At 44.3% G+C, this 26,715-nt stretch overlaps 1 protein-coding gene across 2 annotated transcripts in view; it reads left to right on the top strand.

Moving 5' to 3' along the window:
• The window catches only part of LOC120061513 (E3 ubiquitin-protein ligase RAD18-like), a 96,447-nt gene that overhangs the window by 19,004 nt on the left and 50,728 nt on the right, over positions 1-26,715 (top strand). For both annotated transcript variants that reach the window (XM_039011416.1, XM_039011407.1), the window contains exons 8-9: positions 5,569-5,639; positions 5,835-5,895. In XM_039011416.1, the coding sequence (XP_038867344.1) occupies positions 5,569-5,639; positions 5,835-5,895 (132 nt within the window). The remainder of the gene's footprint in view (positions 1-5,568; positions 5,640-5,834; positions 5,896-26,715) is intronic.

Below are 26,715 nucleotides of genomic sequence, written 5' to 3'. Positions count from 1 at the left end.
TTACCTAGAATATAATTTCAGCACTGTTTTGACTGGGACAGCGAGACAAGAGTGGGGGAATCATCTAGGTAAATCAATCAATATCAGATTTTTGTTTTCACTGAAATTTGGATATGTGGTAACAATTAGGCTTGGGAATTGTTAGCTCAGTGCTAATGATTTTTATTCTAGTTTGCTCATATATTAGCTGATTACAGTGATTGATTTTGCTAGCATGTTATACAAGTCTGCTTGTATAAGGTCGAGAGCCGTGCGTCCTCCGGAACACAACCCAGCCGAGCCGCACTGCTTCTTGACACAATGCCCACTTAAGGCAGCTGCACCAATGTGTCGGAGGAAACACCTTACACCTGGCGACTGTGTCAGGGTGCACTGCGCCCGGCCAGCCACAAGAGTCACTAGAGTGCGATGGGTCAAGAATATCCCTGCCGGCCAAACCCTCCCCTATCCTGGATGACGCTGGGCCAATTGTGTGCCGCCCCATGGGTCTCCCGGTAATCAGACAGCTATTTCTCTCTCTTCTCACACTCCCTCTCTGTTCTCTACCCCTTTGTGCAGGCCGCTTCCTCTTTTATCCCCAAGCACTCCCTGGCTTAATGACCCACAGGCTCGCCTCGTTGGGACAGGAAGTCCATATAAGGTTCAGGGGTGGAGCCAGTGGGCTGCCAGGTATCTCCCTTCAATCACCACGCCCCTCACCTCTACCTGCCGTCTGCCACTATGGTAATTTTTAAAAACAAGAGTTGGTCTCCGTTAAGATACCTTCATATTTAAAACATTTCCTATCTTCATCTGACCGTTATTCATGAACTGATCTGCTATCTGTATAATCATCAACTCGATTTTGACAAATAGGAGATATTCTGTCATTAGTTGGAGGTTATCTAGCAAGCTTACAACTTTGGTAATTTGACTTTTGTTTGACTGCCGTTACAAAGTTTATCAATCGACAATGCTATAGCCTATTGAGGGTGTCGTCTGTGTGTCCTGAACGTGCGCTCTTTCGAGAGAGCCTATGCCTACTGCTGAAATGTGCTGAATTAATTGAGGATAACTCTCAGAATTTATGAACGAACTGTTTCGCAATTAACAACAGTCATTGGCGAGCAAAGTTACTCTATCATTACTTAACATCAGTTTCACTTGCTGTGAAATCTTTACATAGTGGTGCAGCCAAGCCGGCAAGTAGCCTAGTTGTTAGAGCGTTGGACTAGTAACCGAAAGGTTGCAAGATCGAATCCCCGAGCTGACAAGGTAAAAACTTGTCTTTCTGCCCCTGAACAAGGCAGTTAACCCACTGTTCCTCGGCCGTCATTGAAAATAAGAATTTGTTCTTAACTGACTTGCCTAGTTAAATAAAGAAAAAAAATGTGACAGTCTTATTTTGGGAGAACCCTGGCACAGTGACCAAATTAAATCAAATCAAAGTTTATTTGTGACATGCGCTGAATACAACAGGTGTAGTAGACCTTACAGTGAAATGCTTACTTACAGGCTCTAACCAATAGTGCAAAAAAGGTATTAGGTGAACAATAGGTTGGTAAAGAAATAAAACAACAGTAAAAAGACAGGCTATATACAGTAGCGAGGCTACATACAGACACCGGTTAGTCAGGCTGATTGAGGTCGTATGTAGATATGGTTAAAGTGACTATGCATATATGATGAACAGAGAGTAGCAGTAGCGTAAAAGAGGGGTTGGCAGGTGGTGGGTGGGACACAATGCAGATAGCCCGGTTAGCCAATGTGCGGGAGCACTGGTTGGTCGGCCCAATTTGAGGTAGTATGTACATGAATGCATAGTTAAAGTGACTATGCATATATGATAAACGGAGAGCAGCAGCAGCGTAAAAAGAGGGGTTGGGGGGGGCACACAATGCAAATAGTCCAGGTAGCCATTTCATTACCTGTTCAGGAGTCTTATGGTTTGTGGGTAAAAACTGTTGAGAAGCCTTTTTGTCCTAGACTTGACACTCCGGTACCGCTTGCCATGCAGTAGTAGAGAGAACAGTCTATGACTGGGGTGGCTGGGGTCTTTGACAATTTTTAGGGCCTTCCTCTGACACTGCCTGTTGTAAAGGTCCTGGATGGCAGGCAGCTTAGCCCCAGTGATGTACTGGGCCGTACGCACTACCCTCTGTAGTGCCTTGCGGTTAGAGGCCGAGCAATTGCCATACCAGGCAGTGATGCAACCAGTCATGATGCTCTCAATGTTGCAGCTGTAGAACCTTTTGAGGATCTCAGGACCCATGCCATATCTTTTCAGTCTCCTGAGGGGGAAAGGTTTTGTCGTGCCCTCTTCACGACTGTCTTGGTGTGTTTGGACCATTCTAGTTTGTTGTTGATGTGGATACCAAGGAACTTGAAGATCTCAAGCTGCTCCACTACAGCCCCGTCGATGAGAATGGGGGCGTGCTCGTTCCTCCTTTTCCTGTAGTCCACAATAATTTCCTTAGTCTTGGTTACGTTGAGGGATAGTTTGTTATTCTGGCATCACCCGGCAAGGTCTCTGACTTCCTCCCTATAGGCTGTCTCGTCGTTGTCGGTGATCAGGCCTACCACTCTTGTGTCGTCTGCAAACTTAATGATGGTGTTGGAGTCATGCCTGGCCATGCAGTCGTGGGTGAACAGGGAGTACAGGAGGAGACTGAGCACGCACCCCTGGCGAGCTCCAGTGTTGAGGATCAGCTTGGCAGATGTGTTGCTAACTACCCTCACCACCTGGTTGTGGCCCGTCAGGAAGTCCAGGATCCAGTTGCAGAGGGAGGTGTTTAGTCCCAGGATCCTTAGCTTAGTAATGAGCTTTGAGGGTACTATGACGTTGAACGCTGAACTGTAGTCAATGAATAGCATTCTCACTTAGGTGTTCCTTTTGTCCAGGTGGGAAAGGGCAGTGTGGAGTGCAATAGAGATTGCATCATCTGTGGATCTGTTCGGGCGGTATGTAAATTGGAGTGGGTCTAGGGTTTCTGGGATAATGGTGTTGATGTGAGCCATTACCAACCTTTCAAAGCACTTCATGGCTACGGACGTGAGTGCTTACAGGTCTGTAGTCATTTAGGCAGGTTGCCTTTGTGTTCTTGAGCACAGGGACTATGGTGGTCTGCTCGAAACATGTTGGTATTACAGACTTAATCAGGGACATGTTGAAAATGTCAATGAAGACACCTGCCAGTTGGTCAGCATATGCCCGGGGCACATGTCCTGGTAATCCGTCTGGTCCCGCAGCCTTGTGTATGTTGACCTGTTTAAAGGTCTTACTCAAGTTGGCTACGGAGAGCGTGATCACACAGTCGTCCGGAACAGCTGATGCTCTCATGCATGCCTCAGTGTTGCTTGCCTCAAAGCGAGCATAGAAGTGATTTAGCTCGTCTGGTAGGCTCGTGTCACTGGGCAGCTCGCGGCTGTGCTTCCCTTTGTAGTCTGTAATAGTTTGCAAGCCCTGCCACATAAGACGAGCGTCGGAGCCGGTGTAGTATGATTCAATCTTAGCCCTGTATTGACGCTTTTCCTGTTTGATGGTTCGTCGCAGGGAATAGCAGGATTTCTTGTAAGCTTCCGGGTTAGAGTCCCGCACCTTGAAAGCGGCAGCTCTACTCTTTAGCTCAGTGCGAATGTTGCCTGTAATCCATGGCTTCTGGTTGGGGTATGTATGTACAGTCACTGTGGGGACGACGTCCTCGATGCACTTACTGATAAAGCCAGTGACTGATATGGTGTACTCCTCAATGCCATCGGATCCCGGAACATGTTCCAGTCTGTGATAGCAAAACAGTCCTGTAGTTTAGCATCTGCTTCATCTGACCACTTTTTTATAGACCGAGTCATTGGTGCTTCCTGCTTTAATTTTTGCTTGTAAGCAGGAATCAGGAGGATAGAGTTGTGGTCGGATTTGCCAAATGGAGGGCGAGGGAGAGCTTTGTACGCGTCTCTGTGTGTGGAGTAAAGGTGATCTAGAATGTTTTTCCTTCTGGTTGCACATTTAACATGTTGATGGAAATTTGGTAGAACTGATTTAAGTTTCTCTGCATTAAAGTCTCCGGCCACTAGGAGCGCCGCCTCTGGGTGAGTGGTTTCCTGTTTGCTTATTTCCTTATACAGCTGACTAAGTGCGGTCTTAGTGCCAGCATCTGTCTGTGGTGGTAAATAAACAGCCACGAAAAGTATAGCTGAAAAATTTCTAGGCAAGTAGTGTGGCCTGCAATTTATCACAGTATTCTCTTCTTCAGGCAAGCAAAATCTAGACTTCTTGGTTTTAAATGGGCACTTCAGATTTTTGAGGTATTTCCCAGGAATTGTTCCTTATATTGAAACTTCTTAGATTTCGGCAAAATATGAATCCCTAGTACTGACCTATACTCTACCTTTCTTTATTGTACTGTACATTACAGTAGAATACAATACCGTATAGCACTACAGTACAGTAAAGAAAAGTAGAGTTTAGGTCAGTACTGTTCTCGGTCCTGGGACCCCCCTGGATGCACGTTTTGGTTTTTGCCGTAGCACTACACAGCTGATTAAAATAATCCAAGCTTGATGATGAGTTGGTTATTTGAATCAGCTGTGTAGTATTTATATTTGTTATGGATACCCATTAGCTTCTGCCAAGACCGAGTTTGGGAAACCCTGCAGTAGATTACACTAGACTAGAGTACAGTGTAATTTACTGTATTGTACTGAACTGTACTCTTCTGTACTCTTCTGTACTGTACTGTACTGTACTGTACTGTACTGTACTGTACTGTACTGCACTGTGCTGGACTGCACTGCGCTCTACTGTGCTATACTGTGATGTCAACTTGTAAGACATAGACATCCGTGATTGTTGCACGTCATGAAGAAATACATTCAAACATTTGGTTTTATTCATTTATGAATTTGAAATGTCATGGTATATCCTTGTATGTAACAATGTCACATGGATATTTGAATTTCATTTAGAAATAATTCAAGAATATTATAACCATGGCCATCCCTAGAACACACCCCATCTCTGATGAGATGCAGTGTTTCAATCAAACACCAAGGCCTGTTCTGAGCCTAGCACATGATTTGAGAATCTACTGTTATGAACACTTAAATCATTTCAGCTCTAGCGAGTATTTTTTTCTTGCCTTTGCATTTGTCATGCTTCTATGATATCTTTAGGGTGTATATTACTTGTACATGCTATAAGAATGTCAGTAAGTGACCTTGATACATGATCATGCTAGATGTATAATGGTGTGTCCTCCTACCTCTTAGCTCTTTTCAGTTAGTAGTTGGGCATAAGATGTCGGAGGATAAAGGCTGTAAACGACACACTACTTTATCTTTTTAAACTCGGCGGACAGAGTTTAGCTCTGAGCTATGCCTACTTCTTTCCTTGTTTGTGTGCAAATCACAAACAAAAATTTGAACCACTTGATCGTTTCCTGTTTTTTGTTTTGTTTCTCTGGCTGTGCTTTATTTCCTCAGCAGTGGTCTCAGGGGCAGAGACCTTAATGTGTTGAAAACAACAGTTCACATAACAAGCCATGCTTGTGATCCGGAGGGTCCTAAAGGTCTCTTTTCATTTTCTGTCCACAGCCAAAGACATTGCCAATGAAGTGGAGGCCAACGAGAAGGCCAGGAACCAACTTCAGGGGAAAACCAAACGTGTACGTACCAATACCTGATCAAAGCATCTCTGACTTGTGCCACAGCACCCCCGGATACTTTTTGTTGTTCCCAACATGACAACATGTTCAATAAAATGCGTTGTCCCTTGTAAATAACATTGTCTAGTGTGTTCTTGAAACGCAAAAGATCACTCTACAGTACATGTTTTTTTTGTTTGTCCAACTATGTTGCAGGCCATGGACTTCTCAAAGAATCAAAGTGTGGGGAAGATCGACGAGATGCATTCAACTTACAGTAAGTCATCTCTGTGGTGCACTTCCACCATTCATCTGTTGTCAGTGGGAGTTCAGAATTGTTTTCTCTATTGACTTCAGCACTGCGTTGTGTATTATTGTCTACAATGGATGTGTGCGATATTGACTCAGTTGACAGTGGATCCCTTTTTTGTTCTTCAGTGAATCTGAATGATTACTCCTGGTGAAGGATTGGCATGGAAATAGTTTAGTTTAGCAGCATCACTGGACTCTGAGTGTATTCTCACTCTTGTGTTTGCATTTGCACTGGTGCAAAGTCTTAGATTCTGAAACACTGCAGTGTGCGTTAATAGTTCAGAGTGCTTAGTCATTCCAGTCCATTCCACCAAAGTGGTGCACTCACTTTAGTCCTTGTAGCAGTTTAGCAGAAAAAGCTGAGAGCTGTGAAGTGAATCAGGCCACAACCCAAGAGAAGAGGAGTGGCTCTCACATTCACAGAGTGGATCAAAACAGTGGGAGTGCAACAGGGGTGCATCGTTGATCCTGCTTCATTATGTGGAGAGGCCCTCGTATGGCTAATGACTAACTCTGGCGGAGAGAATTGCCAGGAAGACCATAAGGTCCCCTGATAACTGTGTTACTGTATATCTGAGAAGGCCTCTATCTGGAGGGGCTGTTTGAAAGTGCACCTGAGGGAGTGGAGATGTGCTGGAGATGTGCTGAAGTGATTAAGCATCAGGGACTGTCACTGCAGCAGACATTACACCGTGAAGAGGAGGGAAAGAGGTTTGTTTAGGTTTGCTGGGGTGTTTCAGTTTCTCTTTGGGGAATAACTCTAAGGTGTAATAGACTTTACCCAGCAGGAGGAAACTGAGCCAGATTGTGTTTGCTTTACCGGACAGAGGGAGAGAAAGAGTTTGTTAGTTAAAGTGCTGTGATAGCAAGAGGAGGATGAAAGGTGGGAGGAACTAGAAATAGCTTGGTGGAGCTAACTTTGAGAAAGAGGGATATTGAAATATTGATGTGACTCACAGAGGGGTTTTCTATAAATAGCTGGTGTGCTGTGATAACTGTGATCAGTCAGGCCAGGGCCGGCCCGCCCAAGTAGTATCACCATACCACAGGGAAAACATTTGGAGTGTCCTAGAGTCCTGTTCGTCCCGTCCCCCAACTCTTGTTCACGTTTTCTTAATGTACGTGCTACACAAAACATTTTCTACTCAATACAACACCTTGAGATGTTTCTACAACTTGATTGGAGTCCACCTGTGGTAAATTCAATTGATTGGACATGATTTGGAAAGGCACACACCTGTCTATATATGGTCCCACGGTTGACAGTGCATGTCAGAGCAAAAACCAAGCCGTGAGGTTGAAGGAATTGTCCGTAGAGCACCGAGACAGGATTGTGTCGAGGCACAGATCTGGGGAAGGGTACCAAAAATGTTTGCAGCATTGAAGGTCCCCAAGAACACAGTAACCTCCATCATTCTTAAATGGAAGAAGTTTGGAACCACCAAGACTCTTCCTAGAGCTGGCCACCCGACCAAACTGAGCAATTGAGGGAGAAGGGCCTTGGTCAGGGAGGTGACCAAGAACCCAATGGTCACTCTGAGAGAGCTCCAGAGTTCATCTGTGGAGATGGGAGAACCTTCCAGAAGGACAACCATCTCTGCAGCACTCCACCAATCATGCCTTTATGGTTGAGTGGCCAGACGGAAGCCACTTCTCAGTAAAAGGTACATGGCAGCCCGCTTGGTGTTTGCCAAAAGGCACTTAAAGTACTCAGACCACGAGAAAACAACAATATTCTCTGGTCTGATGAAACCAAGATTGAACTCTTTGGCCTGAATACCAAGCGTCATGTCTGAAGGAAACCTGGCACCATCCCTACGGTGAAGCATGGTGGTGGCAGCATCATAATGTGGGTATATTTTTCAGCTGCAGGGACTGGGAGACTAGTCAGGATCAATGGAAAGATGAACGGAGCAAAGTACAGAGAGATCCTTGACGAAAACCTGCTGCAGGGCGCTCAGGACCTCAGACTGGGGCGAAGGTTCACCTTCCAACAGGACAACGACCCTAAGCACACAGCCAAGACAACGCAGGAGTGGCTTCGGGACAAGTCTCCTTGAGTGTCCCAGCCAGAGCCCAGACTTAAACCCGATCAAACGTCTCTGGAGAGACCTGAAAATAGCTGTGCAGTGATGCTCCTCATCCAACCTGACAGAGCCTGAGAGGATCTGCAGAGAAGAATGGGATAAACTCCCCAAATGCAGGTGTGCCAAGCTTGTGGCGTCATACCCAAGAAGACTCAAGGGTGTAATCGCTGCCAAATGTGCTTCAACAAAGTACTGAGTAAAGGGTCTGAATACTTTGCTTTGTCATTGTGGGGTATTGTGTGTAGATTGATGAGGGAAAAAATATTTAATGCATTTTAGAATTAGGCTGTAACACAAAAAATGTTGGAAAATTTCAAGGGGTCTGAATACTTTCTGAATGCACTGCATATTCATAATGATCTGAATGTCATTGTGGCAGGAAGGGAAAAACACTGCATGAAACCTTTACTCTTCAGTAAACAGAACCACCCAGACTGTCCCTCCCTCACACAATCTCTGTTTCCCTCTCTCATAAACACACACACCATTCTCTCTCCCACAAAAACATACACACGCTGCTCCCAACATTAAAAACGTTAGGCACCAAACAGAATTTAAGGAGCACCAGAAAGAGAGATTTTTGATATAGTTTAGGCATCCATTCAGCCTATATGAATCCTACAGTACCTTTTGAAGCCCATGCAATGAGTAGTGAAGCAGACACATTTCCTTTCTTCTTGTGCCAATTCAATTTGCCTAGACCTACTGTCAAGTTAGCAGGTTATTAGCTAGGTAACATGACAGAACAATGTTGTTTATCAAACCAATACTTAGTGACCCATAATTCGTTTAAAATGGCCTGTGACATGGTTTGCGATATTGTATAAAATGCGCGCAAAAAATGTAGCTCCAGTAATATGGGTCATATTTTTTTTACTGTTTGAGCTAGAGACAAGACGTTTTCTTTGCTGTGAAGCTGCAAGCATACCTGCTGCGCAGCGGTACTCTATTTGTCCTCCCTGGCACTTGGAGGCTGCGTGACAGCGAACTTGCAAAGCCTACTCCGACTGGCCTGTGCTATTGGTTATATCAGCTCTGCATGCTGCTCCAGTGTATCAAATGTACAGATGTAACAACAGAAGACTCATCAGGGAATACATCACCGTGTGCTGTCATGGACCAATTTTATTTCTAAAAACTGATTGAGGAATAGCTGTGCAGGAAGAGCAGATGGAGAGAAGCAGGTGAGTTATGGCTGGAAAGGGAGGCAGCTGCCTGCTGGCTGATTACAGCTCTTACACGTGATATATGCACATAAAAGTGAAGTGGACATTATTGGACCGACACTTACAAGAGACTAGTTTGCTTAAAAATATTCAACAGAATTTATAAGCAAAACTGTATTAACATTTTACAAGAGGCACCAGCGGGATCTTTAGTTTGGTTGAGCCTAAATATATTTTGTAGTATCATATGAAACGGTACTACGGTATTCTAAAATGTTGGTATCATAAGTATCATGACGTTTTAGTACCGTGATATTACCTTGGTACCGGTATACCGTGCAACTCTAACACAGTGACAGACAGACAGATATAGACACACGCATACACAGGAACACAGAGTGCTGGCCACATGCAGTAGGTTGTAGCAGTCTCGCTATCGCTTCCAAACGTGAGAAAAATTGCTACTTAATAAATGTACCTTCCACCCTCAGTGTGTTATTGTTGTATTATTGAATAGCAGGACCATCGAACAATGCCCAACCAAACAGATCTCTGTCAATGGAGACCAGTGTTATTATTTCCCCTCAAAAGTAAGCTGCAGCTTGCTCCTGTGCCCCTGGCAGGGTATGGTAGTAATCTGTCAGCCCTGGGCCTTCCCAGTGGCACACTGAAATTATTCTGGCTCCACACTGCTTAACATATACACTATACAGTGTATAACACCATATGTAACTCATACACTATGTTTCTCATTCATCAAACATCTGAGATACATAATAAGCCACTTATTTGTACTGAGGCAATCAAATCTAAATAAAATTGTATTTGTCACATGCATTGTAAACAACCGGTGTAGACTAACAGTGAAATGCTTACTTGTTAGCTCTTTCCAATAATGCAGAGAGAAAGAAAATAGAGAAATAATAGAAAAGTAAAACACGCTATAAGAAATACACAACGATAACTTTGACTCGGTACACTGTGTGTATAGCAATGTCCCAGGGGTAAGAAGTAATTGAGGTAGATATGTACATATAACTAGGAATAAATGGACAGATAATAAACAGTAGCAGCAGTACATTTTATCAGTCCAAAAAGTTGGTGCAAAAAGTGTCAATGCAGATAGTCCGAGTAGCTAATTGGTTAACTATTTAAATAACTATTTAGCAGTCTTATGGCTTGGGGGTAGAGGCTGTTCAGGGTCTTGTTGGTTCCAGCCTTGGTGCATCGGTACCGCTTGCCATGCGGTAGCAGAGATAAGCCTATGAATTGGGTGGCTGGAGTATTTGACCATTTTTAGGGCCTTGCTCTGACACCGCCTGGTATAGAGGTCCTGGATGGCAGGGAACTCGACTCCAGTGATGTACTGAGCAATACGCACTACCCTCTAGTGCCTTGCGGTCGTAGGCCAAGCAGTTGCCATACCAAGCGGTGTTGCAGCCAGTCAAGATGCTCTCAATGGTGAAGCTGTAGAACTTTTTCAGCCCCTTCATGACTATGTTGGTGTGTGTGGACCATGATAGATCCTTAGTGAAGTGGACACCGAAGAACTTGAAGCTCTCGACCCACTCCACTACAGTCTCATCAATATAAATGGGGCCGTGCTCGGTCCTCCGTTTCCTGTAGTCCTCAATCAGCTCATGTCAGTGAAATGTCTTTCTTGAAAACTCAAAACCCAACAATGCATAAATCAAAACAAGAAAAAGGGGTGTTAATACTGTGAAAAGTCAAGGTGTGTGAATACTTTCTGAAGGCACTGTGTGTGTGTATATATGTATATATATTTTCTTGAATTGTCAAAACTCAAGCATAGAATGGTAACTTTTTCTAATTTGGCACACAAACTAGAGGCCATCATTAACTTGTTCAAGAGGAATGGCAGTTATTGGCCTACTGTATATGTGGCACTGTTATAAGCAGTCTCACTTAAACCCACATATCCATTGCCCTGTTTGACATAGACACTTGAAATGTTGTATATCGGTGTCTTTTCTCATGCTAAACAAATTTGCCTCAAGGACACAAGGTCCTCCAGACTAGATTTTCCTCCATCTTGGAAATTTTGGAAAACCTTTGAAATACCAAATTCGGTATGTAGGCCCATGGTTTTAGAAAAGCTAAGGGATTGGTTAAGAGATGGCTGAGTTATTGATTAATTAGGAAATCAGTTGGTTTTTAGAAAGAATGGCTGCTGCATTCAAATATGGCTGCACCGTGCCTATAGATGCACGTATGCTAATGCTAAATATACTTTTTTTAAATTCATTAACCATAAGTCAGGTTGACTCCGGATTTGGTATATAGACTCAATGAATTAGTCTCTAATGAATTTGAGTGATTCGTTTCTAGGCTTGGCCAATATACCGTATATACAGTGCATTTGGAAAGTATTCAGACCCCTTTACTTTTTCCACATTTCGTTATGTTACAGCATTATTCTAAAATTCATTAAACAAAATGAGTTCCTCATGAATCTACACACAATGCCCCATAATGACAAAGCGAAAACAAGTTTTTGAAATATTTGCAAATTGTATAAAAAATTAAAAAACAGAATACATAACGATTCAGACCCTTTGCTATGAGACTCAAAATTGAGTTTAATGGCATCCTGTTTCCATTGATTATCCTTGATGTTTCTACAACTTGATTGGAGTCCACCTGTGGTAAATTCAATTGATTGGACATGATTTGGAAATTCACACACTTGTTTTCATAAGGTCCCACAGTTGACAGTCCATGTCAGATCAAAAACTAAGCCATGAGGTTTAAGGAATTGTCCGTAGAGCTCCGAGACAGGATGGTGTCGAGGCACAGATCTGGGGAAGGGTACGAAAGAATGTCTGTGGCATTAAAGGTCACTAGGAACACAGTGGCCTCCATTCTTAAATGGAAGAAGTTTGGAACCAACAAGACTCTTTCTAGAGCTGGCCACCTGGCCACCTGGGGGGGGGGGGGGGGGGCTTGGTCAGAGAGGTGACCAAGAACCTGATGGTTCGATGGCCAAGATTGAACTCTTTGGCCTGAAGGCCAAACGTCATGTCTGGAGGAAACCTATTACCATCCCTACGTTGAATGGTGGTGGTGGTGGCAGCATCATGCTGTGGGAATATTTTTCAGGGACTGGGAGACTAGTCAGGATCGAGGTAAAGATGAACGGAGCAAAGTACAGAGAGATCCTTGATAAAAAAAACTCCAGAGCCACTCCAGAGCTCTCGGCCTCAGACTGGGGTGAAGGTTCACCTAATAACAGGACAACGACCCTAAGCACACAGCCAAGACAACGCTGGAGTGGCTTCAGGACAAGTCTCTGAATGTCTTTGAGTGGCCCAGCCAGAGCCCGATCAAACTTTTCTGGAGAGACTTGAAAATAGCTGTTTAGCGACGCTCCCCATCCAGCCTGACAGAGCTTGAGAGGATCTGCAGAGAAGAATGGGAGAAACTCCCCAAATACAGATGTGCCAAGCTTATAGCATTATACCCAAGAAGACTTGAGGCTGTAATCGCTTCCAAAGGTGCTTCAACAAAGTACTGAGTAAAGGGTCTGAATACTTATGTAAGGCTTAATTTCAGTTTTTTATTTGTAATAAATTTGCAAAAGTTTCAATAATCCCGTTTTTACTTTGTCAATATGGGGTTTTGTGTATAGATTGAGTGTGAAAAAGCTGTAATGCAATTTTCTTTTGATAAATTCAAGCGGTCTGAATACTTTCCGAATGCATTGTACCATATACCGGGTATTTGGAAATAGCCACGGGATGGTTTTTCAATACCATCAATACCGTTTAAACTTTTTCTTTTGAATTTTTCTATACATTTTAATATTTGTAGCCTCTTAAATAAATACCTGCAGTCGACTTGTACAATATGTTAGAAGATAAAGCAGATTACGTTCTTCATTTCACCTGTCACATTATTTTAAAATGTATATTTCTTATGTGAATTCTGCGTTAACGAGACCCCTAAGTTAAACTTGCTAGTTATTTAGCTCAGTAAGTGGCTGAATTAATAAGGCAACGGGGAATCATATTGTGTTGGCTTTCTGCCATGTTTGAGAAGTCAATGCCCTTTGGATGAGTTATCTGTACAACTGCCATCTTTTGATTTCCTTGCGTTTTTTTTCTCCTCTCCAGTCTTGGCCTGTCTGCTCCTCCCCCATCTACTACAAGCAGAACAAGCAGGCCCGTTGCCCTGGCGACTCCAGATTCCACACAGACACCGTGTGTACACACTCTGCTCCAGAGCCAGTACTGTTCATTTGCAAGATGTCTCGTTAATATTCACTTGTAAATGTCCTAGCTCACCAAAAATTACATTCGGTAGCTCCTTCCTATATATGTACGACTTTGAGATGGAATGCCTGTCTTTGTAAAAAAAATAATTTGCCCTCGTTAGCAAATTTAGCTAGCAACCTCCATGAAAATGTGCTATTTAACATTAATTTGCAAGAGACACAGTCCACTTGATCAATAGTTATTGCTCTAGTATCTTATGGTGCCACTGATGCTAATGACATCTATAGTGCAACCAACTGGTCTGGTGCAGCTATCTAAGGTTGCAGTGACGATATTCACACAGCTTCTAAGGACATATACATAAGTTTCACATACCACATTTCATGGCCCCATGTGCATCGGTTCAGTTCTTATAGCCCTGGTGTGATATGGTGCCATCTAGTGGTATAGAATGGCTGACTTTGAATGCAGCAACTAATAGAGTTGGGCGGTATCCAGATTTTCATATCGTCATACCGTCCTTCTCTCATTCCAGGATTTACAGTATTACCAGCTTAGTACACAAGGGAGCGCCAAAAAACCTGCAAAAAGCCAGATGGTATCTACTAGCATGTTCCATCCTTTATTGAACTGTTGCTAGAACGTTTTCGTTTAGAGACCAAAATGTTTAATACGGTATTAGAAAAAAAAACACTTGCCTTTTTCTGTCACCTCTGACAACCATCTTGTCTTTCTGTCATTCTGATTTCCAGAAGCCGCAATTTCACCTCAAACTGATTTATTTTGGTCTTGTTACCATCAAGTAACACTTAGCCCTCTCGTATGCCTCCATGAATTTACAGTTTTGCACACCCATTATTTTTCTTTTCTCTTAACTTCTCTGGGATATGTGGGACGCTAACGTCCCACTTGGCCAAAAGCCAGTAAAAATGCAGAGCGCCAAATTCAAATAAATTACTATAAAAATCAAACTTTCATGAAATCACACATGAAAGATACCAAATTAAAGCTACACTTGTTGTGAATCCAGCCAACATGTCAGAATTCAAATAGGCTTTACAACGAAAGCACACCAAACGATTATGTTAGGTCAGAGCCAAGTCACAGAAAAACACAGCCATTTTTCCAGCCAAAGAGAGGAATAACAAAAAGCAGAAATAGAGATAAGATTAATCACTAACATTTGATGATCTTCATCAGATGACACTCATAGGACTTCATGTTACACAATACATGTATGTTTTGTTCGGTGAAGTTCATATTTATATCCAAAAATCTGAGTTTAGGCGGGACGCTACTGTCTCACTTGGCCAAAAGCCAGAGAAAATGCAGAGCGCCAAATTCAAATAAATTACTATAAAATCAAACTTTCATGAAATCACACATGAAAGATACCAAATTAAAGCTACACTTGCTGTGAATCCAGCCAACATGTCAGAATTCAAATAGGCTTTTCGGCGAAAGCAAATGATGCTATTATCTGAGGATAGCAACAGAGTAAACAAAGAGAGAGAAGCATATTTCAACCCTGCAGGCACGACACAAAACGCAGAAATAAAAATATAATTCATGCCTTACCTTTGACGAGCTTCTGTTGTTGGCACTCCAATATGTCCCATAAACATCACAAATGGTATTTTTGTTCGATTAATTCCGTCGATATATATCCAAAATGTCCATTTATTTGGCGCGTTTGATCCAGAAAAACACTGGTTCCAACTTCTGCAACGTGACTACAAAATATCTCAAAAGTTACCTGTAAACTTTGCCAAAATATTTCAAACTACTTTTGTAATAGAACTTTAGGTACTTTTTTATGTAAATAATCGATAAAATTGAAGACAGGGATGATCTGTGTTCAATACAGGATTAAAACAAACTGTAGCTAGCTTTCTGGTCACGCGCCCCTAACAAACAGTACACTTCGAAGTGACCCACGTTCAAGATGGCCGTACTTCTTCATTACACAAAGGAAAAAACCTCAACCAATTTCTAAAGACTGTTGACATCCAGTGGAAGCGGTAGGAACTGCAAGAAGGTCAATTAGAAATCTGGATTCCCAATGAAAACTCATTGAAAAGAGAGTGACCTCAAAAAAGAAAAAATCTGAATGGTTTGTCCTCAGGGTTTCGCCTGCTAAATAAGTTCTGTTATACTCACAGACATGATTCAAACAGTTTTAGAAACTTCAGAGTGTTTTCTATCCAAATCTACTAATAATATGCATATCTTATCTTCTGGGGATGAGTAGCTGGCAGTTGAATTTGGGTATGCTTTTCATCCAAACGTGAAAATGCCCCCTATCCTAGAGAAGTTAAAGACTATTTGCCCTCAAGTAATATTTTGGAAGTTTCACCACTAAAGACATTTGTTTGATGTTGTCCATGAAAGCTGCTCTCCTAAGCTGGATCAAAGCCTGAGACAATAAGGTCAGATAAAGGTGATGATGATGATCTCTTCTTTCTTCTCTGCTCCCTTTTTCTCTCTTTCTCTTTGTGCAGCTGAACCCATGTTTGGAGGCAGGTTGTTGTGAAATTTTATCAGTCGCGGGTGGTGATATTTGCGCAAGTTGCCCATAGAGCTGTCGTTGTGTGGTTGACGAACGGTTTGCCTATATGGAGGTGACGCCATGATTTGAGCCACATCAAACATGGCATTTCCTGGAGACTATCCTTGTGCTACTGAGGAAGATGTACTCCGCTTTAAGTCAGTTATTGGAACAAGCAAGGCAGCAGTATGGGTCTTCAAGAATTGCTGACAGGATGTCACACAGATAATATTTGGAATGGATACCAGGTCTTGAGCTCATTTAGATGTAAATTACTGGTTTGATAATGATCTATATTTCTCCATGCAACTGTTTTTTCTTCATTACAGCTCAGACTCAAACTACAGCCAAGAAAGTGTTTTGTCGCTCTGGGGCTGCATATGAAACTAATTTCTTTAGCTACAATACTTTGATAGCAGGTATTGCACGAATTAGCATTCATTCTTTACATAGAACGCCCCTGTCTACGAAACAAACAAGTGGTGGAAATGAATTAAATTAAACTATAATTTGCTTAATGTAGTATGCAGAATGAATGTTAAATAGCTTGTCGTTATATCAAACCCAACAAATAGCCATGAGCAGGGTCTTGTATTCACATGTAAATGAGCCATGTGGTCTGGCCACGACCAGATTAGTCATGAGCAAATGAGTAATCAACCCATGGATTGTGAGCATTCACCTTGGCTCTCTGAATACTGCTCTAACTGAATGGTGTAGTTCACGGAAGTTCTATTTTTATTCCTCCCAAAATATTCAAATATTCAATGTCATCAGAACATGTCCAATAAAATGTATGTTCTTTGACCTTCATATAGTGTACTCACTCAAGACTCTTCAAGGTGGAAACCTGTCAAAGCCAAGTCACAAAGTATGATTCAGTCACTGATCTTGTATGCCTAATCTGAGTAAAAAGAAAAATTAGTATGTCTTTTGTTTGAAATATTTATGCCTCGGAATCCAAAATGCAATGATAGCCCTATTTTGTTCTTGCTTTGTAAAGTCTGCGGATAAGCAAGCAAACCGGTGAAATGTATCAGTGTTCTGCAGCTGAATATCTCAAGTTGGTGAATCTGGCACCTTGGGTTTACTTTACAGTACATGTGCAAACAGAACAGTACTGCTGAGTTGCGGTTCGGGGAAAGGTGGCGTGAAATAGAGGGCTAATGTGGACCATGCAGTAGGACCATGCAGCTGTAGAGCACCAGCATCCCCACAAACACACACACCTCAACTCAATTTACTGTATACACTGGACCTGCTGGAGTGTTAGGTGCCGCAAGGCTGGCCTAAGCGGCTGCAGCCAGGGTCCAGTGCTTTCAGAAAATGAGGATTTACAGTATCTACTATGTAGAATGAGAACTAATTTCTGGTCTTAGGGAATTATTTGATTGTAGATACTGGTTTTCTGTACATGATATGATAGTGATCAGAATGAGATTCTTCTGAGCAGATTCCAGAGGATCTATCCAGATGATCTGCTGTTGTCACATAGTCAGATCATCAGAGGTGAGTGGAGGTTAGTTGTGCTCAGGCTGAGAGAACACAATGTCCTGCAGAACACGGCTATAACAGGCATGTCAGAGGAAAGGAATCTCATAATGAAATCACTTACCTACAGGCGGTTGTAATTGAATTCTGGCCCGGGTGCATGTGTTCTGTGTGTAATCTGGACTACTTTGGGCCTAAGTTGTATTGACAGGACACATGATATGAGGAGTTTAATTTGCACAATAATAAAATAGGGCTGTACAGTGTACCTTATTTTACTACGTACCGTGTTAAATGTGATTCGCATCTCCAGTGCGTGTAATGTCCGTTTTATACTTTTACTCCGTTTGCTACATGTATTCTTTCTCCCTCTCCTCCTGCTGCATGCCACTTCCCACACCATGCCCGACCCCTGTCACTCAAGGAAAGACCAGTTGCTCAACTTTCATGCAGTTCACTCTGCGGTCTGGTCTGCATGGTCAGATAGATGCAGAAAGATGTTGGTGACAGCGATGCTGCTTTCTACAAGCATTCTATAACTACATTATTAGTTTGTGTATCTTACTGTCTGCAAACTACTGTCTTAGGTCCAAAAGGCTTCTTAACAGCTTCTACCCCCAAGCCATAAGACTCCTCAACAGCTAATCAAAGGGCTACCCAGACTATTTGCATTGCCCCTCCCCCCCTCTTTATGCTGCTGCTACTCTCTGTTTATTATCTATGCATAGTCACTTTAACTCTACCTACATGTACATATTACCTCAATTAACTCGACTAACCGGTGCCCCCGCACATTGACTCTGTACCGGTACCCCCTGTATATAGCCTTGCTATTGTTATTTTACTCCTGCTGTTTAAATATTTGTTACTTTTTATGAAACATTTTTACTAATCTATTTTTCACTTTACACTTATTTTTCTTAACTGTATTTGTTGGTTAAGTGTTGGTTAAGGGCTTGCAAGTAAGCATTTCACTGTAAGGTCTACACCTGTTGTATTCGGCGCATTTGACAAATAAAATTTGATTTGCTAGTTTGTCTAATGCTAATCGCTAGAATTGAGTGGTGTCGTGACGTTGTATTAGTTAATGTGGCGACTGTTGCTCATCGAATGATTACAAGTTTCTAATTACGTGATTAACTGAATCAAGCAATTATTAACTCATTAACCTGGGGCACCATGGGAAAACTATTTTTTATTGAGTTTCTATTTCCCAAATTAACTCAAAGAATATCAGAATATCGATTTTACCACAGCCGCTAATTAACCAGTTGCCTCTAACAGTTTCGTTCTGAACGTCGTATAGCCCGGGATTCTGCACGGACCCGGGTCTCACTAATGAATTCGCACCACACCAGTCTTAGTTGAATGTTTATTTACTAAAAAGTTAAAATGATGATAAAAGATACACATACACAAAAACACAGTCTAGGCTATTGATTAGAACTTAGTATAACGGGCCAACACACTAGGTCGCGTGTTACCCAAAATGGGGATTTAAAAGAGAGAGAAAGAGAGAAAGTACACAAGAGGAATATACATTTGGGTGAAATTGTCAGCTATGCTCATTCTAACCCTAGCCTTGCCCCACACTGCCGCTGTTATGAGTCAGAATATAATGATGTAATTACTTGTGGAGGTTCTCCGTGGATTTTCCCGCGTGGACCGTTCAAGCTGCTCAATGACGCACTTCTCCTGCGCACCTCTCTAGGTGTCCTCACGACACGATGTCCGTGTCCTTTGGCTTTACTGGCCTGTTCCTTTGTCCTCGCTCTGGAAGGGGTCTTCGGAGGACAGATAGCTCTGTAGCTCAGAGCTCACAGCATAAAGATGAAAGAGTGTAGATACCACGATTCGATGGGGAGTGGAGGCTAGGTGGTTCGGCTTGAATACACCCGCTTAGACACGCTACTCATCCGTAGCTTGGGTAGAAAAAGATTTCTTTGTCTTCAACTTGTTGCGTTTTGGATTCGTTGACCTTTTAGACCTTTGGCTGCAGCTCGGGTCACTTAGTCTACTATGTTAATTCTGCACTCACAGGTTTTATACCCTCGGGTCAGAAGTGGGCGTAACCGCCTTCAGGGCAATTCTCTGGGCGTACCAAGTTTGAGGGGCAAGGTATAGATTTGACTCAAATCCAATTTTAGACAACTAACTTCACATTTCATCTCTACCGAAACATTCTCTTTGATTGGACATTTTCCACACAACGTACAATGTATAAACATCAAGCATATACGAGGAAAACTCTTAACGTTACAATGTTTTCATAATAACGTAATCTATTAACCTTTAATAACAAAACAAAAATGACATACATTTTGATATTCCATCTATCGTCATGACCACCATTGTAGTTGACGGAAACCATTGTTCCAAAGTCCCTTTATTGCATGTTTAAAGTTCTGAGGCTTGTTCTCCATAGTGAGAGGGAATATTTTCTGTGGCCTCAGAATGACCATGGGTGTGAGGGGTCATAAAACCCCCACATCTTCAGACCCTTAGATCTCTCCTCATCTGTTGGGGTTGAGAGATAATCTGTAGGGTTGTGGTCTCCTGTAACCTGACCTGATCAGGACAGTCATGACAGTCCCCCTCTGGTAGGTTCAACTTGGAATGATTCTGCATGTTGCAACCCACCATAAGAATGACCATCGGATGTCCTGGTTTGTGGATCATCATAGCAGTCCCCCCCTTGGTGGTTCACCCTGGTAGGATTTACGCAAGCTGCGGACAACCACCAGAATGGACCTGGTAGGTCCGGCAGTGGCTCCGTGTTCCGGTCCGTCATCCAGTTATCCCGGCTAGTGGATCTAGGCAGTAACTTGGCAGACGTTGATAGCGCACAACACTCAGGCAATACATCATTACATTTCCTCCTCAAACGAGCGGCATTGGGCTCTACTGTTTCCTAAGTGTCAAAGGAAATTAAATGAAAAATTGGAATAAAACATAAAAGTATACAAAATGTGTCTACCACACCCTAATCATCTAATTTGGACTATGTCCTATATATGTCCATGGTCTTGGCTAAATGACTCTATCATGGCATTGTCTCGAATGTCCTGTCTAGGGTGATCCTACTTGCAGGTGGGTAGTTAAGGCACTTGGAAAAATTTGGCCCCTGAAGGCCAAAGCTTACATTGGGCACATTACTGGGCTGACCTAGCGAGTTCGGGAGAGGAGGCTGGGACTGGGTCCCCAAAGGGGCTTTCAGGATCTATTGCCAACTTTCCAAAAATTGGGATCGCTTCCGTCCCACAGGTGATCCTAGTATAAGACCTCATTAGGTCTTCCATTGCACGTGTGCGCCTGTGTACGTAGTAGGTGCACACGCCAAGGGAAATAAGACCAAGGATCATGGTAACAGTCAGGATAGTTTTGTTCAGGAGAGTAGCGTGTGTGTTGACCACCAGCATAGTGTCCTGGAGAGACTTTCCCACATGTTGCAACTTGAGGGCCTGTGCCTTCATCTGCTGCTGGATAAGTGGCATCTCTTCAGTAATCTCCCTAACATTCCTCTTGACTGTGGCTAGACCGACTGCGTTGATGGCAGTGGTGCCTAGGGCAAATAGTGACCCTACGGCTGCCCCTATCGATAGTAGGGCCCCGACGAATCGTTTCTCTCGCCTGGGCTCGGCTAGTTTTGACTGGGTTACTGTGAACTTTTGGAGTTGGGCCAACATATGGGCAGTGTCTAGCTGGGCGTGCTTAATTGCCTGGCTGGTCCAGTCAGCCCCGGCCCAACTCAAATGCGCCGCAGGTGGAATGTGTTGGCGGTACACATTCTCTGCATCTAGGCGGACATACACTCTCTGCGTGTGTACTCTGCAGTTAGTTATGAGGAGTCCTGGATCGTCGCGGAGAACGATTCCCGTAGGAGGTCCGTTCGTGATTACGTCTGCTGGGTTGGTTTTGACCAGGGCGCAGAGTGTCAGGATCAGCCAAAGGAACTCCATCCTACAGAAACGCCTAATCAGAGATTGTTGGATTATTTAAGCTTTTTGTTTTTGTAAGCAAAAATAGTTTTGACAACTATTTTTCTGGTTTTGTTTTGAAAACAGTACAGCGCAGGACGATATCAATAGTGTCAACAGATGTGTATCTGGTAGCTGGGAAGAAAATAAGAGATTTTAGGTGCAACGTACTGATCCCCTGGAAGGGATCAGCTGAGGGTACTTAAGAATTTTCTTAGTACCTCTGACTTTGCTAGGTTTTATCTATTCGGTGCTGGCTAGCACCCCTTCTATTCCCATGGGGGGAGTGTACAACTTGATTTGGCTCCGGTGGACCCACTTTAATGTGGCGTTTTGTCGACCTTTGTTGATTCTGATCTGGTAAGCTACAGGGGATAGCTTCACCAGAATCTCGTGTGGCCCCGTCCACTGGGGCAGGAACTTTCTTGCAACGCCCACGGGTTTGGCGTATATGTAGTACCACACCTTATCCCCGACCTCGAACACCTGGTGTGAGGCCTTTTTGTCGTAATAGGTCTTGTCACCTTCTGCACTTCTTTCCAACTGTCCTTGAGCATACGCAAAGGTAGTCTGGAGATGGTTCCGCAAGTCGGTCACGTATTGATGAGCCGTGTAGGCGGTGGCTGCGGCGACATCTCCCGGTTGGTACAGGAGATGCAGTGGAAGTGTCATTTGCCGCCCCGTCATCATCTCGAAGGGTGTTATTCCTGTAGACCTGTTGCGTGTGGCTCTGATCGCCATCAGTACCAATGGGAGTTTGAGGTCCCAGTCTTTGTGGTTGGCTTCCACATATTTCCTCAAGATTCTGACGATGGTCTGGTGACTCCTTTCCACCCTGCCCGAACTCCTAGGGTGGTATGCGATGTGGAGTTTAGCTTTGACTCCCAGAAGCCTCCACAGTTCGGTCATTACGGCTGCCGTAAAGTGGGTTCCTCTGTCGCTGTCCACGGTTTCTCCTGGCAGGCCGAAACGACTGAAAACGTGGTTTAGCAAAAGAACGGCCGTGGTTTCCGCTGTGTCATTGGTCGCCGGAAGGCACTCCACCCACTTTGTGAATGCGCAAGTCACTGTGAGGAGATACTTGTTGCCTCTGGCCGACCTGGCAACTGGGCCGACCCAGTCGATCTGGATCGAGCTCCAGGGGAAAGACACACCCTTGCGTTGCAGGGGTGCTCTGTGAAGTGGCTTGGAGGGTTGAAACTGGCAGCAAACTAGACACCCCCTCACGTATTGTGCCACGTCTTGTTCCATGTGAGGCCAGTAGGCCACCTGTCGCAATGTTTCACATGTAGCCTTGACACCCCTATGGCCTCCACATGGCTCGTCGTGGGCATGGGCTATCATTATCCCCCTCTGTGTTTTAGGAACCACCCACCTTCGAGCGGTGTCGGTTTCTGAAACATACACCAGTAGGTCATCTACAAGTGTGAGGTGCTGCTTAGTTGCGTACAGCGAACGCAAATCGTGTGAACCTGCCAAAGCCAGTTCGGACACTGGGTGGTTGACAGGATCCGACAGGAACGCCATCAAAGTGGCGAGGGACTCATCTTGGTGTTGCATTGCTACCAGGTCGTCATTCAGGAATGAATGCGTTAGCAACACATTATGTTCGTGCGAAGACGTTTTCCCTGGTGCTACATGGCTACGCGTTACCGCAGACACCATAGCATCCTCAGTGGTTTTTTTGTCTCGAGCATCAAACACCCAAGGGGTGCCGTGAATTGCACCGGATTTTGCCATGCTGTCGGCATGGTCGTTGCCAAGTTTGTCACGACCAGGTGATTTGGAGTGTCCTTTGACTTTTTTCCAATACACCTGTATGTCGTGTTTGGTGATGAGGTCCTCACAAGCTAGGATGAGCTCTTTGTTTTTCACCTCCTTACCACTTGAAGTAGTCATGTGCTTTTGTTTCCAAAACGGCAAGTGGCATAAGAAGGTGAGTCTCGCGTAGTTTGAATCGGTGCAGATCGCCAGTTCTGACAATTCGTGTTTCACCGCAGTTTGCAGGGTGATCAGCACGCCAGCCACTTCTGCAAACTGGCTGGTCTTGTTGCCAAGCTGAAATTGAAGTGGCTTGCACGGAATGTCGTTGTGCCATACCAATCCCACACCAGCTTGCAAGTGATCTAGATGGCGGTAAGAACAGCCATCTACAAATGCCATCGGCATTTCAAGACACACGTTCTCTTCGAAGTAGTGATGGTTCGAAGGCAATGGCGGAGCGATGTCACGCGGGGGTGGTGCGGAGTCGGTTTCATCGTCACCACAGCGTTGACACACCGCCAAAGCACTGCCCAAAGGCAGGTTTTTCGCTTTTGCGTAGTTGATTACTACATCATAGCTCTGTAGCGTCATGAGCCAAGCCGCTATCCTGCTGTTGTGTACAGCACCTTCACGGATTCGTTGGCTTTTCAGAAAAATCACAGACTGGTGACATGTTTCTATGATCACCTTTTGTCCTCCGACATAACTGGTGAAGTGTTTGATTGCCCAGACTGTCGACAGCAGTGCTTTTTCGCAGTCTGAGTATTTGTGTTCTGCAGGGTTGAGTGTTTTGCTCGCGTAAGCAACCACACGTTTGTCTTGGTCGTATTTTTGGTACAACCCTGCGCTAAGGCAGTGCTCTGAGAAACCAACTTCCAAGAAGAATGTCTTGTCTTTGTTGGGGTATACCAGGCAGGGTGCCTTGCAAAGCTGGTTTTTCAAGGAAGCCACAGCTTCGTTGTGAGTGACCTCCCAAATGAATGGGGTGTCTTTCTGAAGAAGATGAGTCAACGGTTTTGACAAGTCGGCGTAGTTTTCGATGAATTGGCGGGAGTAATTACATACTCCCAAGAAGCTGCGCACCTCGTGAAGGTTCGTAGGTGTTTTGATGTTGCGGACAGCCTGGATTCTGTTCGACTGTGGCAGGATGCCCTCTGCACCCACCAGAAGCCCAATGTAGTTTACCTTGGTCCTGCACCATTGTCCCTTCATGATGGCCAACTTAGCCCCTGCAGTCCCGAGTTGGGTGAGAACGTGGTCCATTTCATTGAGGTGATGTGACCAAGTCTCACTTCTCATGAGAACGTCGTCCACGTAGATTATCGTCCCCCTGGAGGCTGCGTCTGGCATTGCCTTGTGCAGGAAGATGTTGAACTCTGAAGGGGAGTTCGCATACCCGAATGGGCAGCGATTGAACGTAAAGAGCTTGTTCGAGAAAGAGAAAGCCAACTTGTGTTGGTCACGAGGGTCGACTGTCATGGTCCAGAAACCATTAGCCACGTCGACGGTGGAGAAGTACTTGGCGTTTGCCACCTTTGGCAACTCTTGGTCTAGCTGTGTCATTGGCCAACGAGACAGCAGAACCAGTTTGTTGAGTTGTCTATAGTCGACGGTAAGACGCCATTTACCCGTTGGTTTTAGAACAGGCCACACGGGAGCGCTGTACGTACTGTTACATTCCCTGATTATCCGTTTAGCTAATAAGGAATCGATAATCTCTTGTACCGCTGCGTATGCTGCGAGCGGGATTTTGTATTGTCTAACAAACGTAGGAGTTGCTCCGGGTGGCGTAGGAATACGCACCACATGGATATCCGTAACCCCACAATCCAGTTAGTCTGTTGACCAGATCTCACTGTGTTTGTTAAACAATTTTCTCAACTGATGGCGTTCATTGTCATTGACAAGTGCATCAGCCTCCGACAGTAGTTGTATTACCTGCGCATGAAAACCAGGATATGGTTCGGCGACGTTGTACAGGTCTTCATTGGGTGGTGATGGCATGTCACCTTTGGGAGAGTCATCGGTTGTTACCTCACAAGAGTGTACTTCGCGCGCAGGAGGAGATGCAATATCATCCTCCGTGACGATGGAGTATATTAACAGGTTACTGTCAGAATCGACATCCAGCCTGAACGTTGATGTGTCGTCAAGTGGCAATACGGGAGTTAGTGCGATTGCTTTTGACTGACAAGTAAACAGCGTACCTCCCTCGCCATCTAGGTCTAGGGAGGACGGAAGAGGCCCAATCACGGGAACAACCAGTTCAAAATCATGGAAGGAGTAATCGATCAATGTTCCTAGCTGAGTGTGCCGAGAAATGGAAATATCCGCTTGAGTCAGATTTTGCACCAGGAGGTAAGTGGATCTAGCGGTTAGTTCCAACAGCGGGTTGCCATTGATAGTTAGCCCCAAGTCGAATAGTTGTGGAGAGGGTTGGAAGAACGCGGTGGTGCCTTCCATCCGGTATCCGGGCGCCAGGTTCAGTCTTACAGAAACCTCTGTAGTTCTTGCCGGGATCAACATGGCGGACTCAGTAATCACCTTGCAAGCTTCGGGAATAGTCTGCCCGGATGCCATTCGCACCGGGTCAAAAGACAAGGCATGTTGGTTTGGCTGAGCCAAAGACCAAAGAACTTGGTGTATGGTGTCGAGTTTAACACCCAATCTTACCAAAATGTCCGCTCCCACATAGACTGTATGTGGGAGGTCCGCGACAACCAGTAGGTAGTGAGATACTTCCTTGGTTCCAATGCGGATCGATAGCGCACACACCCCTACTGCGGTGAGTGTTGTCTGGGGAGTCGTTCCCAGTGGAAATCTAAACGTTTTCGGCACAAGGAGATGGCAGTTAACCGTTTTCGAAATTTCGTTGAACAATTCCAGACTGATTGCGGATTTTTCTGACCAGGTTGCCAGTATGGCATCCTCAACCTTAGTACCGTTTAGGCACACCCCCCCTATCAGAGGAGGGCGGTAAGTGTCAGCTGGTGAGTCACCCAAGCCACACAGGAAGACCTCATGTTCGGTTAAGTTCCGAGTTGAACTAACCTTGTCATTTGCCACCAATGGCGGGCTCATGGCCAAGTTCACCGGGTTTGCGTCAGATGCTGACGTCGAACCCACGTCGTTGCACAATGTATGGCAGGTAGCCTTGGAAGAATGCGGTGCAGTCAACGGAGTTGGCATCGGTATTTGTGACCAGATTTGATTGGTTTTCCAATCCATTAGTGGTACCAGGCGGTCAATTAAATCAATCCCAATCAGCATCCGTTCAATTTCGATGCTAGTCACATACACGGGGTGGATCAGTGACACGCTTTCGAAGTTGAGTTTAAGTAGGAGACGCTTGGTTAGGGGCGAGGTGGCTTGTGTGAAGCCTCGAAGATTCGTATCGCAATGTTCCGTTTTCAACCAACGTTTTGCAGGGTCGACTGCCCTTTTTAGGTCATCCAGCAAGGTTTCGGATATGAGGGAAATTGTCGAACCCGAAATCTATCAGAGCATGACAGGTCAA

This window comes from Salvelinus namaycush, chromosome 2 (assembly GCF_016432855.1).
Source record: "Salvelinus namaycush isolate Seneca chromosome 2, SaNama_1.0, whole genome shotgun sequence".
NCBI classification, from domain to species: Eukaryota; Metazoa; Chordata; class Actinopteri; order Salmoniformes; family Salmonidae; genus Salvelinus; species Salvelinus namaycush.
This window is presented reverse-complemented; position numbering and strand designations above follow the sequence as displayed.